The following is a 20,691-nucleotide window of genomic DNA, read 5'->3' as shown; positions in this document are numbered from 1 at the left end:
TTATAACCGTTTTTATTCCCCCCCCCCCCCAAATCCTCCCTTTGGTGGATACTCGGAAATGCAAGTCTTCTACCTTCCTAGATGGTTCTTCCGACATTTTACTCCAAGTACGTACAATTCTGTTTTCTGTCTTGCTCTAGCTTAACACGCGCTTATTGGTATTTTATTTAAGCTTGAGATTATGAAAGGTCATGGCCGAAGGCTACGGCCTTGATAAATTGGAGATCTGAAAATATTGTAGAATTTACAAATTGCGGAGTACCTACCAAAATGTAATCTCGCCGGCAAAACTTAACCCTACGTACCTGTGTATTGCGTAGTTTAACGAGAAAATACACAAGTAGTAGGTATATTAGACATTTCATAAGTCGTAGAATATAGGTACTCATTAAGTACGTAAACTGCACGAAAAATGTTATTGCTTTGTATACTGTTTACTGGTTAAAAATAATTACTGTACCTACTTAGCTGTTTCAAAAGTTTTGTCTATTATGTATTTATTATGATATGATTATGATGATAATATACAGTTTATTTTCAGTAACATGTTCTATTTTTATTTCAATCAACCCCTGTAGCCTAGAAGTACTTGTATGTATTACCATTAATTTTTTAATTCTACCTAAAGCCTAAAGCGCCCTAGTCTCAGTGCTTCATACTGTTCCACTCATAGATATATGATATCATAACATAATGATATATCTATGGGTACATGATAAATCAAGAGCCATCGTTTCGCTTCAGGAGAGCTTTCGTTATTTTATAAAAGCTGAAAGTTTCTCTGTGTATTGATTGTCTGACCCCAACACAGGGAACAACGATCAGCGACTATGAAGTTTGGATCATGGTGGCTCTGGGAGATAACATGTTAAAGGGAAGGTATCAATTTTTTTACGTGAAGCTGTCTCTATCATCTCTATTTCCATAGCGAGAAAGAATAATAAAAACCATTGATAGGCCATGGACTTGCAACCTATCATGTTTACCTGCTCAAATACCATATTTATGAGTTAAATATAGTTATAAGATGCAGACACATTTATGGTTTATATCGTAATGTTATAATGAATATGAATTGAAATGGCTCTAATATTTGAAAAAAACAGTGAAATTCAAATTTTTTGCTTAGCAACACCACTTGACAATATGGCGGCGTTAGTTCCGATCTATGGTTCCGATCACAGAGTACTTTTTACATAGATGGCCACGCGGCAAAAGATTCTTGTCGAGCTGTCCGATAGATTTTTGTAAGACTAGGTTCTAGCTTTTTTGAGCCTACTCCAATTGAGCATCGAGATTTTGAATGAAAAATATAGTAAAAGAAAAGTAAAACCGTAGGTAGGTATCTAAGTAAGTCATTTGTTAGATGTTGGTCCGAAAAAAATATCTATTTTTAGATGTTTTAAATTGGAATTTTATATCGATATATCGAAAAATTAAATATTGCTCAAAAATATCGATATATCGGACGAATAATATCGATATCTTTATCGGACCACAGATCACTAATATACTGAAGTCTGAACCGAATATTATACTAGTCTGACAGCTGACAGCTGCTGGTGGACAAAATCAGACAAAATTACAAATGGCTGATTTGAGTTTGCTGTTTGGTCGCATTTATTGATGGCGTTGATTGTTCCATTGTTCTGTAATTACTTTAAAATATAATATTTATCTTTTAAACTAGTGGTTTTCGTCCTAAATAAATCTCTGAGGTCTCATAAGGATTTTCTATTGTGCAGAATAGTTTCTACAGGTAAACATAACGTGAAGAGAAAGGTTTGATCTCAGGGTTTGACATCGTTACGAATTGCGATGTTTGTGGGCTCATCCGATCCGTTAGTAATCTATTTATCAATTCGGCTCTTCGAATCACGGGATCTTCGCCAAGGGATTGTAAGTACTATCGTTTCATTATGTATGATGTTCGCAGGCCATTACAATGTCTTGGAGAGGAAGGGAAGAACGTACATCCCGCTGGGGTGAAAATCGAGCCCGTTCGCCCGTGTGGGAGGCACGTCGCAGTGCCAGTGCCGAACGGAGTAGGCAACCATCGCCGCGCGATCGCAGGGATCGTGACCGTCGCGAACGTCACGACCGATACGATCGTGATAGGGAGCGTCGTGATCGCGAGAGAGACCGTGATCGCGATGTGGATCGACATGCGCGTCGCGAGCGGTACGACAAGCCTCGCGAGCGGGACCGCGACAGGCGACGGTCGCCGCGTCGTGATGACCAAGATGTTCCTGCGCCGCCATCTCCACCTCACATAAGTGGAGACTTGGATAAGAACTACGATTCCCAGTCCAGCAGTCGCTCTAACAGCCGCGAACGACAACACAGTACCGTAGATAGTTTTGACAGTAAATATGAAAGGGAGAAGCATGATGACGGACAAGCGGTAAATGCATCTCCTGGAGATTGGTTCTGTAAGTGTGGATCTTATAACTTTAAGAGGAGGCAAATTTGCTACAGACGGAACTGTCAGGGTAAAAGAATTGAGGGGGTAGTTTACGGGGGTGATTCAGAGAGAGGCAGTTCTGATTCCAACTCTGGTATAACAAAGAGGCTTTTGTTTAGGAGGCTTGATGCACTTACAACTGAAGAGAAAATCTTAGAAGAAGTTAAAGAAAGATGTTCCAAAGCAGTTTTGGACTCTATTGCTGGTATAACTATAGGACGAGAGACCTGGACGGGTGCCTCAAAATGTCTGGCGTACATAAACTTCAATTCTATTGCTGATTCAACAGCTGCACATTCCGAGTTGGTGTCCTTAGATCCACCTTTAAAAATTGATGGAAGAGAAGTTCTTATTACTTTTTATAATGAGCCACAGAAAGTACAGAAGCCTGTTAATACAAATTCGTCAGACTATTCTTCATATTATGCCCAAATGGCTAACTATGGATCTTCTCAAGCATTGTCAGAGGCTGATAGAGTAAATGCAGCAGCCGCAGTTGCCCAGTCTGCTATATCTGCTGCCCAAGCACGCAACATGACGTCTTGGACACCAGTCTCAGTCCCAGCATTTGTTCCCTCTTCATCAGCACAGGTTCCTTCAGTTGCTAACATGCCCACAGGTGATGGGAAAACAGTATACACTGCACCAGATGTAAGAACGTTTATGTATGATGAAACATCAGGTTACTATTATGATCCAGCAACAGGGCTATATTATGATGGCACCACACAATATTTTTTCAACAATCATATCAATCAATACATGTACTGGGATGCTAATAGTTCTACATACATTGCTGCATCACAAACTCAAACAAATTCAGATCAGCCTAAGCTGCAAAATCCTCCCCAGCCGAGTGCAGATAATACAATAACTAAAGAGCCAGAAGAAAAGAAAAAGAAAGATAAAGATGACAAAGTGAAAGTTGCCAAAAAAATAGCTAAAGATATGGAAAGATGGGCTCGTACTTTGAATCAAAAGAAAGAAAATGCTAAAAGTAATATAGTGATGGAACAACCTACCGACACTGGACCTAGCAAAGGATCTGCAGATATTGGTTTCTCAGTGCTGGGTGCCGGGCCTTCATTAACTATGATCAGGGAACTTTCACCTCCACCAGTATCGACTGATGAATTCCTCATTAAAAAGACTGAAACAGGTGTGTTTGATAGTGATGAGGGCATTATAGATTGGTCTAAACTTGCTTGTCTAATTTGTAAGCGTAAATTCCCTTCAATTGAAGTGTTATCTAAGCACAAAACACTGTCAGATTTGCACAAACAAAATCTAGCTGAATACAGGAAAAAGAATGAATTGTTACCACCAACTAATGGATATAGAGATAGGGCGGCTGAGAGACGTATGAAGTTTGGTGAGGATGAGCCTCCACCGATTAGGAAGCGCTATGAACCACCGGAGGTGCATGCACCGATTGTTTCAGCTCCTCCCCCATCAGTAGTAGATACAATTGGTGGGAAAATGTTACAAAAAATGGGTTGGTCAGAAGGAAGAGGGTTAGGGAAAGAAGAGCAAGGCAGAATAGCTCCTATAGAAGCTGAACAGCGACCTAGTTTGGCTGGACTGGGACAAAAAAGGGGCATATACACACCTACACCGGGGCTAACCTACCGAGATACAGTGAAAAAGCTAATGATTGCAAGATATAAAGAGGTGGTTGGACAAGAAGATTGAAATTATTAAGAGGTGGGTACTGTTTTGTCTTTATTTGGCTAATTCTTGTTTGTTTCAGGTTTCAATGGCTCTAGCTAGGTCAGTATGACAAACATGTAGAATCAAGTCAAACTTCAAATTTTCAGAATCTGATCTATCTTGTTTTTTTATCTAATTTTATTTTGATTTTATGTGGCAATTTTTATTTACTTCTAAAGTATACATGTATTTAGACATCTATTTAGATTTTAGACCTTGATGTTGCCAACCAAATCTTAACGAATTTGTTATTTATTTTCTTAAATCAAAAAATATACAGGTACAAGGCGATGCGACTGTTCTAAACCCATTTAGGAATGTTTTATATTAAAAAAAAAACTTGGAAAACTTGTAATTATTTTGTTTCTTAAATAATTAATTCCAACTGCAAATGTAAGTTTGCAGTTAAATGCGATATAAATTAACGATTTTTTTAATTTTTTCCTTCACTTGTGGAGTGAGCTAGCTCCTTGCCAGATTTCATGATTCTAGGTCAACGGGAAATACCTAGCATAAATAAAAATATAAATTAAATACATGTGGCATAAATGGCTGTATTTTTTTTTGCTTTGACTTGGAGCTCTTTTACAGCTCTAAGGGACTGTAGACCTAAATATTCAATTTTAATTTCAACTTGATATCTACCTCCAAGCGTTCCTGAAAAAAAAAAGGAAAAAAGAAAAATATTGACAGACAGACGGACAATGATGTGTTTATACAAGGGTTCCTTTTTCCTTTTGAGGTATGCAACCCTAAAAATACAAAATGTTAAAAATTGAAGAAAATTCAACTCATTTTTTCGGCGAAGAGCAGAAAATCATGTATTTTACGAGATGTGTCAGATGTCCTAGATGTGGCCTTACGGGTGAAATGGTTCGATTGGGCATTTTGAAGTTTGTCAACATTATCTAATAGTTTGATTCTGTGTCACTATGCTAGATTTGGCGCCGCAAAGCAACACAGGGCCTGCGCTAAGATGTGCCTGGTTTTGCATTTGGTAAGTTTTATTTAGTTATATATATTTTACATTCATGTTAATAAATCCTTTCCTACAGGTTACTCAGGTAAATATAAATAGCTACTTATGACAAATAAACATAATGGGTACTCAAATGCGCGCTGAATTGAGATCCTACTCCTTTTTTGAAGTCGATAAAGAAGAATCTAATCAAGAAGCAGAAGATAATTGGACTGAAGAGATATAATTTTCTTAGCTTTCTTTCATACGTTTTTACGGAAATACCATTTTTTCTGATATGCATCTAATTATTTTTAAATATTCTTTAGCTAAATTATAGTTAAATTGGTAACCCCATTTTTAAATAATTTTGCTATCAATCTATACAGCTATATTATTTTTAACAATTATTTCTTGGCTTTATAGATTGGGTACTATTTACTAAGCTAGGATATATTACATATACCTCACATACACAACATAATATTCTGAATGTTCAGTGAATATGTGTATTATAATAAACTGAACCTAAAATTCTATAGATTAACAAGTAATATTGAACATTTACTCACATGATAGCTAAATAAATGTCTTGTTAAATAAAATATTCTACAAATGGATTAGAGATGTATTCACCGTACTAAAGTTCTTGTTTTCCATGGCAGAATATTTTATTTGAATTTAATAGACCAATCTGATTTTTTTAATGAAATAATCATACATATATTTATGGTATAATATTTCTGGCTTGGATCAATTTTAGTTTGAATCAAAAAATTGAGTCCTAGGGTAGACAGGTACTCGCTACCACTTCTGCGTATTGATTTTTTGAACTCAAATTTAGCCCATTCAGCACTGGAGCGTACTACATAATAAGGACATTTAGAGACTGAAAACAAAGAACTGTGATAGCTGTGATATTCTGTGAAATTGTGAAGAAACGGTGAATGTGAACGTTTGAGTCATACTGCATTACTGATGTTTGTGACCGTTTATATTACAGAACCCGTCGGCTGCGAGACTCCGTGCCAAAACAGAGTTAAAATATATCTCTAAGATTATTTTTTTACATATTGTACATATTATATCAGTTTAATATTCTAGAAATTACAATTTATGTTACATAGGTATATTTAGTATATTTTTTGTACATATTATAATTATGAAATGAGACGCAAATGTAGAAAGATTAATAATAATAATTAATGTTATTATAACGGAATAGGTGTGTTATATTGTTAAATAATTATTAGATTAGTAATTATGTAATCGTTTTTCTATATATTATTTATTTTTACTGTACTTATTTTTACTGTATTTACTCTGTATGTAAGTACTTAGATTAAAAAAGGCGAACAAATCAAAAAGAGCTTAATTAGATTTTCTTAATAATGCAACGAAAATAATTTCGTCAATTAGGTACATAATATAAAATACTCTGTAATAAATAGGTAGGGTAAGATATAAAAAAGTCTACCTTAGTATAATTATTTAAATTGATAATAATTATTATATAATTTCCCATACCAAATAGGTAAAGGTAGAGACAATGAAGTTTAAATTAATAAATAGTTATATATCTATTAAGTTTTTAATAATATTTTGCATTTTAAAATAGTCAAACTAGGTATCTACCTATTTAGAAAATAAATATGAAAACTGTTTAAATTGTTAATAATTATAGTATGCGACATGTCGAGATGGCAATTGGGGGGGGGAGGGGGGGGGGGGGTCCGCACAACCCCCACGCTAATCCCCCGATACCCCCGTACCCCGATTGCCATCTCGACCATACTATAACTAGGTACCTACCTAGATGAGGCTAGCGACTTGGTCCGCGTGGATTTAGTCTTATGATTTTTCGAAATATAAAAAAAAGTATGGCCGTGAAAATGTAACAGATAAACAGACAGACACACTTTCGCATAATATTAGTTGTTTCAATAAAATGTTTTTGAGTAGGTAGGTACGTACATCTTTTTTATTACATATTGTATTGTAGGTTTACAGCTCGTTCACACAGGCTGCGTAAGCGTTTTGTAAGCGTAGACGTAGCGCGTACCATTGCGTTGTAATGTATGGAACTGTATGAAATATGGCACTTGCGCACCGCTTGCGTAACCCGGTGTGTTAGGGGTTTACGCGTGTCACTACGCACGTGTCACTTGTACGTGCTTGGTGTGAATCGGCCTTATATATCAAAGCTCTATAAAGATAATGCTAAGAAATTCAGAATTTAGATTTAGGTATGGATTAAAAATTTAAAACTGGATAAGTAAAATAAGTACCTATAGGTAAGTAAAGTACTACCTAAGTCTCGATTATTATCATAAAAAATTACCCATTACAATAAGTTATTTATGTAAGCGTCTTTTTTATGATTTCTTCCAAATAAAACTGTAAATTGCTTATGGTTTTTTATTTGTAGACATACTAAGATAGGTGAAGCACTTAGGATGGTGATAGCCTAGTGGTTAAGACCTTCTATTCAGGAAGCCGGGGGTTCGATCCCGGGCTTGCACCTCTAACCTTTCGGAGTTATGTGCGTTTTAAGCAATTAAATATCACTTGCTTTATCGGTGAAGGGAAACATCGTGAGGAAACCTGCATGCCTGAGAATTCTCTATGGTGCTCCCAACCCTTCTCATGCTAAGAGGGATCAGGGAACCCGCGTGCTCAGTAGTATGCCGGTGACGGGTTACGATGATGATAATACTTTTATCTAATTTTCATTATTCATCATTATGATACAATGAAAGTAGAGACTAGGTCACGAGTTTACTGCCTAGCGCTAAAATTTCATAGTGATCATCATCATCTCAGCCTGCGGATGTCCACTGCTGAACATAGGGGTTTCCCAAAGTACGCACACCACACTGACCTCCCTCCTACCAACCTTCCTCATTCGGTCACTTCCAGCCACCCATCTTGCTGGAGGACGTCTCACACTACGCTTACTTTTTCGCGCTCTCCTCTTTCCGGCTCCAGCGGCCATCGCTCCTATGGAAATCATGGTAAGGCCTTGCCACTTCAGCTTGCTAGTAGTTTGGTCTATGTCGATGACCTTGGTTCTCGTATGGATCTCCTCATTTCGAATCATAACCAAGAGAGACCCCTAACATAGCCTTCTCCATAGCTCGCTGAGCGATTTTAAATTACGATAGGTAGGTATATATTTTCCCTTAGATTGCTGACTCCTCGGACAGGATCCAAACCCTACCAAGGAATGTTAAGTTAAACTGCCAAGTTTTTTTCAGAGGTAAAGTTAAACTGCCAATTAAGAAAAAATTGACTAAACCAGGAATCGAATCTGGGAAATCGTAATTTTGGGATAGTCGTAAAATCTAGGGAGTTGGTCGGTCTACCTTACTTATATGAAATAAAAAAATGTTATTTTAGTGATTTATTAGCCGTAATAAGTGCAATACTTATATTTAATGCAAGTCCGTTGTTGTTTTGAGTGGTTCATTCATTCACTTCGCATGGTTCAACTGCCTCTGTAAGTCGAGTAACCGTACGGACTGAGCAGTAGTGGGATGTGGTAGTGATCTCCTTCCTTCGTTTTGAATGATATCTGTTAATAATAAAAATAGCAGATCAATCTTCAAAAAACACTTTCGTTTTGTAATAATTCAGTCAGAGAATATAATTTGACTATTTTAGTAGATAGGTAGTTACTTGACCAGGTTCTATAAAAAAAAGTTTCATCAAAATCTGTTCAGGTATAACTTTAATATAGGTACCTACCTAATTCAATTTGTTCTGCTGAATCAAATTTTTTTATGGACGCTTTTCGCTGTTTTTATAAAGAGTTAGATAAATTATTAAAAGTGAAATCAAACAAATGAGGACTTTATTGTAATTTGTACATTATAGACAAGTACCTAGGTAGGTAATAATGACGTGTTCACACGTGAGCGCTTTTTAGCACTTGTTAGATTTTCAACTCTAGAGGGCTCTCTCCGTCACTCGTTTCATACCATTTCATACAATCGTAGTTCCAATTTCATTTGAATATTAAGCAACCAAAGTCCATGAAATTTTGCAGACATATTCTAGAAACTAATATCTATGTCTGTGGTTTTCCAGATTTCTGTTAAAATATTCGGTTTCAAAGTTACTCGGTCTTAAAATTTTCATACAAATCTTTGAGCCCCTGCAATTTTAAAACTACATATTTTTAGAAAAATCTAAAACGCCACAGACACAGATATTAGTTTCTAGAATATGTCTGCAAAATTTCATGGACTTTGGTTGCTTAATATTCAAATGAAATTGGAACTACGATTGTATGAAATGGTATGAAACGAGTGACGGAGAGAGCCCTGTTAATAAGTACCTAAGTATAGATATTTCAGAATGCCGTATCCCTATTCCCTGATAGTGTTGTCATCTTTACAAACGAATGCCAAAATTGAAGAGACAAATTCTTACCTCTACAAACGGGTAGAGCGTTTCCTTACTGTTTCTCGAGTAATATTCCTCAACATTGAATTTCAGCTTGTAAGTTCCAGCTCCCATAGATTCTTGTAAAAAAGGAAATTGTATTCTTCCGTCGCTATTTGTCACAGTGTTATGCCACAGCGTCCAAAGTTCCTCTCTTTTCTTGTATAACTCTACAAACATTCCAGGGACAGGTTTGCCGGTAGATACATCGAGCACGTGAGTCGACAAAACCGGCCGTGACATTGTTTGAATTTTAAAAGCGAGTTTTTGTTACAAGAAATAGAATATTATTGTATGTATGATAGGAACTACGACGCCGAACTCGAGTCAGAGTGAACTAACTAGTCGAGGGGTCATATAAAATCATTTAAATAAAGCTTGTTTAAGGTGGGGATGCACTGTTAATTAATTAATTGCTGTTTAAGTATGTGCTTTAACTTAATTGATTTGTTTTATTAATTTCAAAGATTAATAAAAAATGATCATGGGGATTAAGTAGGTTACTACAATCTCAATCAGCCTGTTTGCGCCCACTGCTGGACATAGGTCTTCCCAGGAGCGCGCCATCACACGCGGTCCTTCACCTTCCCCCTCCTACCACCACATTCTTAAGGTTGTCAGTCCAGCGGGTTGGAGGTCGTCGCCCACTGCGTTTGCTGGTACGCGGTCTCCACTCCAGAACATGTCTGCCCCAGCGGCCACCAGTTCTGCGACAGACATGGCCTGCCCACAGTCACTTCAGCTGACTTGAGCTATGTCGGTCACTTTGGTTCTCCTACGGATTTCCTCGTTTCGGTTTTTGTCCCTCAGAAAGACACCCAACATAGTCCACAGCACTCTGAGCGACTTTGAACTTGTGGACAAGGCCAACTGGCAGTGTCCTACAATCTACAATATAGAAGTAACTAGGTATAAAAAGTAGGTACCTAGTTCAATAATAAAACCTGTCTAATGTCTATAATAGGTACTTCCTAGTATTACTTGTATTTAAGTTGATACCTGATCGATATTTAAGGTATTAGGTATTTTATTTATTGTGGTGGTGTGTCCGCAGCCTAATTATGTATATTAATATGGTCGCAGGAATGATAACATAGATAACAATATTGTCGTGTGAGAACATTTTGTTACCAAACGTAATAATTATTATATTTTGTTTGGTTTTGTGGTTTTTCATTTACATTTTACAAAACTGACTGACTGATGTATCAACGTACCTATTAGGTGGGTAGGTAACCTACTAGGTAGGTAGGTAAAGTACTTAGGCCTATATTTCTTTCATTTTACTAATAGGTATTTGATATAATATCGTCGATTTAGAATCAAAGGGAGAGTTCCCTCACATTAGTTCACTCTGTCGATGTCGAAAGGTTTTAGTGATACCTAAAGGTTTTTTTATAAATTAATAAAGTACCCACAACTGATAATAAATGAATTATGTATTTGGAAATAAAGATATATTAGTCAATATCATCAGAGTTCACATCGTTGGTTTTAACGAAATTGTTTTTAGTAAACAATTCTGGATGTAAAACTTCCTTCCTATTTTGCTCGTTGCCATCTGCGGCCACATTTGGACCAGATTTTATGATCTTTCTGTTAAATCTGTCTACTAGTAAATAAATTAAATAAATTTTTTATACTGGGTTCCCCATGCTTCGTGTAGTCTATTCGCCAAACCGGAGGGTTGTGCGGCTCTACTTTGTAAGTAAAATGTTGGTGTTGTTTCGTCAGTGGCATGTCTGGAACTTCTACTGAAAGCGAGAACTGCTCCGCGTCGTTATCGCCGAAATCTTTATCATTTCGGTTATGTTTATCCGTATATTTGACCTTGTGAGGGTAGAACTTCCGAAGTTTCTTTCTGTTGTAAAAGGAGGTAGCTTTAGACTTATTTTTAATAATTTTCTTACGTCTCTCGTGGGTTTTCTTTTCCATCGTTCTGGCGTTCACTTTTCGACTACCCTCCTTAGTTATCTTTTTCTTCTGGTTGTGTTTATTTCCTTCATGTCTGTTGATAATGTCGCTCATTTGAATAAAGTTTGATAATTCTTCGTTATTGAGGGATGGAAACAGAGCAAGATATCCTGGAAACGGTGTCGTTTTATTATCCAAAGAAAGTTTCTTATGGTTGATCTGCTTTATTGATTTCTCAATTAATTTCTTCAATGTTTGGTCCTGTGTGATCAAATCGCAGGGTATAGTTGGAAAGTTTTTACAAAGAACTACTTGCATTCTGATTAAAATGGATTCAAAGTCTTTATTTGGTTCGGAAGCATCATTGTTCTGATGAAAGTTTGATACCATTTTAGTTATAAGTGCATTGTTTCGCATCACTTTAGCACAATTCGCTGATAAGAATATTACGAGTATAATAATGGTGATAGCAAATTTCTTTTGCTGCATTTTGTTATTAGTTTATGTAAAAGGTGTTAAGATAAGTAGATACCTAAGTTACGTAAGTCAAATATTATATTAATTGTAGTCACATCTCCGAAACCCTTTTGGTTACTGACTTGGATATTGGTGCCAAGATTTATCATATGTCTGGAAACTTTTTGCTGAAAAGATAAAGAAATAAAATTTCAGACACACATGGATATTGAAATTAAATTTTAGTAGGTAGGTATTCGCGGTATTCGATAGAAATTTCCAACCTTTAGGTACTAGGTACCTAGGTAGGTACGTAGGATAGGACCATTGTTTTTCATTGTCCTTTGCTTTGTAGATTCCTGCAATTTTTTTGTAATAAGTAGATACCTACTTCAGTCTTCTATAGACACGATTTTTTATAAAATGCCGCCAATTTTTTTCGAATTGGAAATTTTTACCGCCCCGATCCTAGTATAAATTCGAATTGCCAACTGATTAAATGAATGGTTCCTTTGTCTTAGATATTACTAATATCTAAGACTAATATCATATTAGTACACTTTTGTAAGATATTTAATAATAAAAATAAAATCTTACCGTCCAGCGAAATTTATGGTGTCTTACCTACTGACTACTTTCTACTGTCTAATAGCTATTACGGGATATGAGTGACTGTTACCGCTGTAAGCAGGTAGGTAGCTTACCTGTACCAATAACACTGGACTTATGTTTGTAAACCTAGTCTGGTGTTTGGTTTTTTCCCACGTGACTTTAGGGTATTATTTTCATTTTAAGTTTTTTTACTACTTAACCTGCCATTATTTATCTTATCTGATAAGATCTTCCAGTTAGATAAGATCATGCAGTGCTGTAAGGAGGCTGAGTAACGAAAATAGGTACCTAAATCCAGAGCAACAGCATCCACATGAGAAAGCATCAAAGCCAAATAAAGTCTGTATTGGATAGATAGGTAGGTACACTGATATATCAGTGTACCCAAGAAAGATATCAAAGTCAGGCATATATTATCTGCCTGACTTTGATATCTTTTTGTTCATAAAACCATGGATGTACCATAACATAATAATTCTTAACTAAGTATTAGTATGTAAGTACTTAAAAATTATTTATTTGCATAAAACAAATTTTCGCAAATGCAACTTTTTGATCTTCGATAAAAAAGACAATCAATAAAATTGGCGTAGCAAATGAAACCAAGTAGGTCGCTACGCTGAAAATCTAGGAGCTACACTGTCGTGTTACGACCGCAAGACATCTGATTGCTTGATACTCTCTCACTATTGGCTAAAATGCATAGGTAGTTACAGCAAGAAAATTATAATAAATACTATAATTCAGCCATCATAGATAGCAATGTGAGATCTTCATAGTCGTTTTCCTTATTGTTTAGGGTCTTGATACTCTCTCACTATTGGCTAAAATACATAGGTTAGTTAGAGAAAGAATACTACGTGTATAAATTTCGCCATCGTACCAATTTGTCATAGTCGTATTTCTCATTGTTTAGGGTCGTGACCCTTTTCCATTATTGACATAATGATAGGATTTCTATTGAGAAATTATACGACGGGTCCCCATATCCTTCGCGTGCGAGTACCTAATATGGTTTTCAATAGGTACTTTTTGAGGATTGCGTTTCAAAATAAGCTTTTAAATGGCCATCAAGCACAAGGAAACGTGGCAGGCCAAAAAACGACGTGGAAGCGGTCCCTAGGAGAGGCGCAAAAGAGAGCCGCCGGATTTTCTTATATCCCATCAACATTGATTCTAGGTATCTAATTAGGGCCCTATGCATTACTAAGCGTTCCAAAATTATAAAGTCGCGTAAAAAAATTCAAAATTGCCGCCATACAAAAAAGTTATTTCTTGTACGATGGTACGGAACCCTTCGTGTGTGAGTCCAACACGTCACTTGCCAGTTTTTTTTATTAAGTTCTATCTATGTAGGTACTTGCTCGATGATCTGACGACTGTCCGTGCGGACTTAGGTTTTTAAAAATCCCGTGGGAACTTTTTTATATGGCTCCATCTATGAGCACGATTTTTTATTAAATAATAAAGTTTAAGAGTGAATTGTGCAACGCCATCTTGTAGTGTACGATGGAACAAATATACTGCTACTTGACAAAAGATGGCGAAATGAAAAATAAATTTTTTGTTACATTTTATTTATAAGTGAAAAACAATAGCTGATGTTTAAAAAATCTTATTTTTATTTTCATGACAGTGTATGTACTCATATCTGTCGTCTATATTTTTTTTTATTATTAGAATAGAGAAGTAATTTTAATTAATATTTAAAAAATGAATAAACTAAGCTTCTCTACAAAAGATGGCGCTACGAGTTAAAATTATTGAAATAATTCGATAAGTTTTTAATTTCATTTTATTTGTGAAAATAAAAAATGAGTGATGAAGAAAACTATCGTGAGGAAACATGCATGCTTAAAATATGTTCTTCATTATTGTATTCAAAGGTGTGAGAAGTCTGCAAATCTGCACTTGGCCAGGGCGGTACGCTATGGGCTAATCCCTAAATCCTTTTTATTTTGAGAGGACATCCATGCTCAGTAGTGGCCCAGCGATTAGTTGATGATGATGAACATAGTTTTACGGAAAACTTCTGAATATGTCACATAGGATGGGTGAATTTAGAGCGATTTTCGCATTCGCAATTTGGTCCACCATCGTACAGTAGAAGGAAAAATGGCCGTCATAAGGCGCCCTCTGTCAGACACAGAGTGCGAAAAACGACAAAGCGCCGGACTCAGCTTTGTTTTTGTTGGTCAGCCGGACTGCAAGGGATAGAGAAATATGGACAAGTCTAATGGTGAGATCGTACTTAGCTGTTATAGCGACACGCACAAGATCAAGATTATCTAACGAAAGGTTGACTAACGAACTAATAGTGCGGCGGGCCAGACACTTGCCTGCTTGCCTGGCTTTGTAGTTTGTACCACCACATAGATCGATAGGGATAAATCACCTCAGCTCAGGTTCAAGGCCAAAATTATTTTTTACCTAATTTAAGTTTCTTACAAGTCCTCTGGAAATTCTGATTTATCTGCGATAAAAGTCTCCTAAGTATCGGTCTCTATCTGATGTAGGTATATCTATGATGCAAGCTTACACTGTGTAACCATATGTACTTAACGTCAAAATCAGTTTACCTAACGGTTGAGCCTCACTTGCGCATATTTATAATATCAGAATTAATACCCTTTAAATTAATTTATCTATTTTTTGTTATTGAAAATGCTACAATAAAACTTAAAGCTGCCTTATCTAAGTAACTAAGTAACTACCTACCTATTAAAGTATGAATTGCTCAGTTGTGAATGTGATACACTCCACGAGAACGGCCTGAAGCAAATCTACCCAGTTCAATATTTCAAAAGTCACTAAACCAACAAAGCTCTTCAGGGCGAAAGGCTTTAGTCGTAGCATGTCTATTCTTTCCTCAAGCTTCCATCCCATGACGTATGGCCGCCATTTCAGCTGTCCGCATGCTCTATTTGTACACTCGGTAATAGCCCGTAAAGTCTCAGGTAGTATGTATTAGTGCATAATAAAATAAAACTATCCCGCTCACTAATCGCTGCAGACCATCATGGTAGGTATTTACTGGAAGCAAAACAACACAATGTTTGCTGAACTTCGTATTTAGATACTAACCGGGGTTCGTACCTACTTACCTATTTAATTAATTACCTACTAAAATACCTGATTAAAGATCAAGTAAAGTAAGGTAAATGGATAATTTGACTAGGAAAAATGTTGCCGAAAGAGTAAAAAGGAGATAATTTTTAAATGCAAAAGCTACCCCGAATGTCACAAATGTGCAACAACTATAACTGAAGTTCTGTAACTTTTTAAATTGTTGAACAGAATTAAATAAATATATGTACTTAAGATTAAGTAACAAGTAATTAACCCTTCGAAAAAAATTAAAAAAACTGCATTCGGCCCAGTCGTTTGAGAACTATAAGTACCTACTTAAGTAGGTAAGTATGGTACTTATATGGTATAGAACACTCTTCTTGAATAATGCCGGGTAGTGTCAACTTTTCATTGCTTTGTCGACCTAATCATTCAAATGCACAAGAGTTTATTTCTTTTTCATGATTTTCGACAGCACTAAAAAGTAGGTACATATTAAATGCGTATAAAAAGCTCCACAAAGCTTAGTGATCTTTGATAATTACTCTTCCAGACAAAGTTGCATATAAAAGCTAGTCTTTTTACGAAACCCCTGGCAGTTTCAGTGAGTAAAGGCTGAACTGCGCAAGTCAAAGCAACAGTAACACTAATGAAGTGGCCCCGCCCGGCTCGCCGCCGCCAATCACGACACTGGCAACTGTAGCCAACTCGCTATTGGGCCTCTAGCGACACTGTAACTCTCTCTGCTTACAAAATACCTACGTAATTTACTATATTTACACTCTAGAATGCTCTAGAAGGTGTGTGGCCTAGTTGTGACAACGCATACTTATCAATCGATTGTAATTGTTAAGCAACATTGATCCAAGTCGGTAACTGGATGGGTGACCGATTTAGAAGTCTGAATTTGGATTTTCGGCATCCTCCGTGCCTCGGAGAGCACGTTGCGCCGTCGATCCCGGTTATTTTTACTTATATCTGATAATAACTGTTAATTAACCTAAGAGTCGAAATCTCGTTGTCTTAGTCAAGTCGTATGCAATGCGGAAGGATCTGGGAGCCCAATGCATTATTATCCCAAGAGAACTCCTACGATAATAGGATTGATAAAAAAGGGGTCACTATTTTCCGGAATACGACAATAAAGAAAGAACACTCTACAATCATTCTAGAATCTAGAAAATTATGAAGGCCTAGAGCGAGGGTAGGTAGGTACCTACCTAGTATCAGTTGGTGGCGGATGTTCGAATGAAATAACGCTGAACCGTTCGTGACCAAGTTTGACACGGAGATATTAATTACATCTTGGAAACGGATATAAGTACAAGACTTACATATCTACCTATAGGTATTTTTTTATCCAGGAAACTAAAAAAGTTACCATGGGATTTTAAGAGCCCAATACTCAACAAAAAACTCATCATCATGATTAAAACCCATCGCCAGCCCACTAAGTACCTACCTACTAGGACGAGTCTAGCCTGCCACGCTGTCCCAGTGCAGATTGGCGGATTTTTTGACCTTTGAAAACATTATGGAGGACTCTCAGGCATGCAGGTTTCCTCATTTTCCTGCATCGTTAAAGCAAATGATATTAAATTGCTTAAAACGTACATAGCTCCGAGTGGTGGCGTAGAGGTAAGTAGAAGTGCGTGTCCGAGATCGAACCTTGAACCTCCTGAATAACGTCGTAATCATGTTATCACCAATTCAACTAATAATCATAATTTTCGTAGCACATGTTTCTATGAGCCAGTATGGTCTATACCGAGCTATTTGTTACAAATTACTTACCTACCTATGCGTTCATGCACAAATAAAGTAAAGGTAAAAGATAATTTAATTTAATTAACTTCATAATTTTATAACTTATGAGTAAGTACAAAGCAATGAATGAAAGAAAGAGGGTCGTCGGGGCTCTCAAGACTCTCATATTATAAGAATCGCACCGTAGCTTAGGTGCTACGAAGAACCTAATAAGTATGCGTAGACAGGGGTAGCACAACTTTTGCAGGCATCAACTAGCCATAATCATAATTTTTCGTAGCACATGTACCTATCTACACGTCTATGAACTATTTGCTACGAATTATACCTATACGTTCCTATAAAAGGCATTAAAAGTAAAGGTATAACAAAAGATAATTTAATTCAATTAACTTCATCATTTATGACTTTTGACGACAATGCATGAATAGAACAAAGAGTCTTGACTCTCAGAATCTCATATTATAAGTAGATACACCACACCTCACAGATTCACACCGTTGCTAATTGCTACGATTTACGAAGAATCTAATATGTGTAGACAAGGATAGGAACAGTTTCAGTTTCAAATATTAAAAATATGAAAATTATTATTTCTTACGATAAACATGTTTTTCCGGGATGAAAAGTAACCTATGTCCGTCCCTCGGATGCAAAGCTATCTCTGTACCAAACATCAAAATGAGTTTGATGGACATTAAAAATTTAGCAAACAGACACACTTTCGCATTTACGATATTAAGCATGGATTAAGATTGTAGTTAACCATCCTTAAGTTCTGTTAACCAATAATAATAATTATATCTAAGTAGAGTAAAAAGTTTCGCTGAAAATCGAAAAGTCAATTAAAAATGTTCCTTAGACGTTTCCATATTGCCCCAACCGGGCGGGGGTGGCGGACGAAGGTTCGAGCGGGGAGAAGGAGACACGGACGATATTCAAATTGCGAACATTTCATTTTACCGCTTTACCAAGATATTCGCTCGCTCCCACGCTACGTAGAGATGGAAGCGTGATTTTTATCGATATGATTTTTTTTTAATTTTGAAACCCCTTGATAGGTACTTATTTTTATTTCAGGGTCCTTGAGTGTCAAAAATCATTATTTATCTATTAAGTTCTTATATAGTTGAAATGTTAAGTATTATTTCTTTTTGTTTTGTTGTTGTTTTTATTGATATCGAAATAATACTTAAACTAACTTTCTAAATGATTAAATTGTCTAAATATTTTTTTTTGCTATTAAAGTTGCTCACATGACTACGTAAACTTTTCTATGCGTCGTATTCCTCATGGCTGAGGATCGTGACCCCTGTCCAATAATCACATAATAGTAGGAGTTTTTTTGGGATTTCAGCGCAGGTTCCCAGGATCCTTCTGCATACGAGTTAGGTTTTTGACAGCTTAAATCCATGTGGGCAAAGTTGATTGCATCTACTAATACAAAATTAAACACGAGCGAAGCGGGCGCGGCAGATAGCAGAACATGAACATATAAGAAATAATTTAGGTAACTAGTTTGCCCCCCCCCCTCCCTCCCCCTTCTTCCTTCCTCTCCTAGCTATGTATGAATTTTAGAATATTTTTACTTGGGATAATACCTATTACTTGATGAATGCTTAAATTAAGCATGACTCAAATAAAAAAATTTTTTTTGAGTCATGCTTTTTGTGTGCACTAGTCTAGGTGCTCTGAAAATTTATTTTTATCATAATTTAATTAAGTAGCCTTAAATGTTTTCTATAACTGTACTAAATTTCAACATTACAGAAATTTTAATTAATTTTCAAATGGCTGTGGCACTCAGACGGACAGACGGACGCACTAAACAAACCTTACAGATAAGTAAGGGGTCTTTGTTGACTACGAAATTCCTAAAAAGAAAACATACACAGTACGTAAAAGTATCGATGAAAGGATGTCGCCTTCCTAGAACGAAGTTGAGACGTTTGCGAAATGTGAACATTTCGCGAATTGGTCGCGGCTGCGGAATTCTCATTTGCGCTTCCCCCTGTTCCCCCCGCGTGTCACGTTTGCCCCCTCGCCCGCGGAGTTTACTGCCGCTCACCTGTATCTGTTCACACAGGGCTGCTTGACGTGCTGCTGTTAACACGATATACTTAGGTACATACCTCTCTCTCTCTCTCGTCTGGCTTTACAAAGATTAGCCAATGTCAAGTTTGTAGTTATTTACAAGTTAGCGAAACTATATCAGTAAAAGAAGAGAGAAAAGCCAGCCACCAAGCAAGCCATAAGTACGCACCACCACCACGCAGCACCACACAAATCCTAAAACCACTCGACGCACGTTTCGCCCCGACACCGGAGCATCCTCAGGAAATGTAGACCTTACAATGCCTAATTGCCCAACTAAAATTAAGTACAAAACTAAAATTGATTTGCAATTAGGCATTTAAAGGTTCCTTGTTCCTTGTTTGTAAGGTAAGTAGGTACTACATTCTATGACGCTCTCCGTATCGCCATGATAATGGACTAGGTGAAGGCAGAATATAGGTACTTACTACACCACGAGCTTACTCGCTGTGATAGTGACCAGATCACGATCTTCAGACATGAAGGACCGACTAGGAAGACAAGTAAAAAGAGAGATTATCAAGATATTTCAAAAGAAAACAAGGCAACTGGGTGGAGAGATGACACAAACAAAAGCATTTGGGGCAAACCATGGTCCTGCCACAGCAAGTAAGTACCTATAAAGAGATACTTACACAGTACCCTAGAAAGCCTTTGATCTCGTCGTAAATGATGACCACAACGCCTCTGCCATACCTCTGCCGTATAGGTACTTACTTACCATAGATAGGTATGTAACTTACACACTCGTACGGCCCCGAAATTACTGGGACCGTCTCAGGTCGCTCTCTTACCGCGATTGCTCCATCTAGATGGCTTTGTCGAACTTCTAGTAGGTAATAACATAGATAGGTACTTACTAAGGTCATTCTTTTTCTGTGGCTCTGCACAGCTCCAAATAAAAAGGAACTAAAGAAGAACTGGGAAGCCTTAGCCCAGCTGTGAAATCATACCAGACTTAATATGAATATTCGTAAAATATACCTAATAATATGATAATAGGTAGGTATCTATTATCATATGAATATGATATAACATACTTATGAAAACCACAAAAACGAAACAACCACATTAATCAATACACATCCAATTACATACAAATTGATTCCAATAACAACCATCCCTGTCCCATACACAATACGCTCAGATATTCAGTTATACATTAATAATTACACTTCCCTCCCCCCTCCCTCCACCCCGC

General features: G+C 36.7%; 2 protein-coding genes, 2 long non-coding RNA genes and 1 pseudogene across 7 annotated transcripts; 2 read left to right on the top strand and 3 right to left on the bottom strand.

Moving 5' to 3' along the window:
* Window positions 1-919: 919 nt before the first annotated feature.
* Window positions 920-20,509, top strand: LOC123865622. Its single transcript, XR_006796008.1, has 3 exons — window positions 920-1,044; window positions 1,231-1,232; window positions 20,497-20,509. It is a non-coding gene; the product is annotated as an uncharacterized LOC123865622 (long non-coding RNA).
* Window positions 1,557-7,541, top strand: LOC123865612 (RNA-binding protein 5-A-like). Of its 4 annotated transcripts, XR_006796004.1 has the most exons (3): window positions 1,557-4,168; window positions 5,114-5,171; window positions 6,136-7,541. XR_006796004.1 is itself a non-coding variant. In XM_045906764.1 (2 exons), the coding sequence occupies exon 2, from the start codon at window positions 1,946-1,948 to the stop codon at window positions 4,154-4,156; it is 2,211 nt and encodes a 736-aa protein (XP_045762720.1). In that variant the 5' UTR covers window positions 1,557-1,759; window positions 1,937-1,945; the 3' UTR covers window positions 4,157-7,541. The 4 variants fall into 4 exon arrangements, 2 of the variants coding, with proteins under 2 accessions (XP_045762720.1, XP_045762721.1); XR_006796005.1 differs by having other exon boundaries at window positions 1,557-5,171; XM_045906764.1 differs by having other exon boundaries at window positions 1,557-1,759; window positions 1,937-7,541.
* LOC123865621 lies at window positions 5,816-18,736 on the bottom strand. Its single transcript, XR_006796007.1, has 3 exons — window positions 18,667-18,736; window positions 7,563-7,565; window positions 5,816-5,826 (listed from the first exon to the last, which is right to left on the bottom strand). It is a non-coding gene; the product is annotated as an uncharacterized LOC123865621 (long non-coding RNA).
* Window positions 8,521-9,954, bottom strand: LOC123865620 (5-hydroxyisourate hydrolase). The gene is made up of 2 exons (XM_045906774.1): window positions 9,567-9,954; window positions 8,521-8,706 (listed from the first exon to the last, which is right to left on the bottom strand). Exons 1-2 carry the CDS (start codon window positions 9,819-9,821, stop codon window positions 8,620-8,622), a joined length of 342 nt encoding a protein of 113 aa, XP_045762730.1. The 5' UTR covers window positions 9,822-9,954; the 3' UTR covers window positions 8,521-8,619.
* Window positions 11,000-12,673, bottom strand: LOC123865618 (annotated as a pseudogene).
* Window positions 20,510-20,691: the final 182 nt, after the last annotated feature.

The sequence above is a fragment of the Maniola jurtina genome, chromosome 5 (genome assembly GCF_905333055.1).
Source record: "Maniola jurtina chromosome 5, ilManJurt1.1, whole genome shotgun sequence".
NCBI classification, from domain to species: domain Eukaryota; kingdom Metazoa; phylum Arthropoda; class Insecta; order Lepidoptera; family Nymphalidae; genus Maniola; species Maniola jurtina.
The sequence above is the reverse complement of the archived record's forward strand: the minus strand, read 5'-3'. Positions and strand labels throughout refer to the sequence as shown.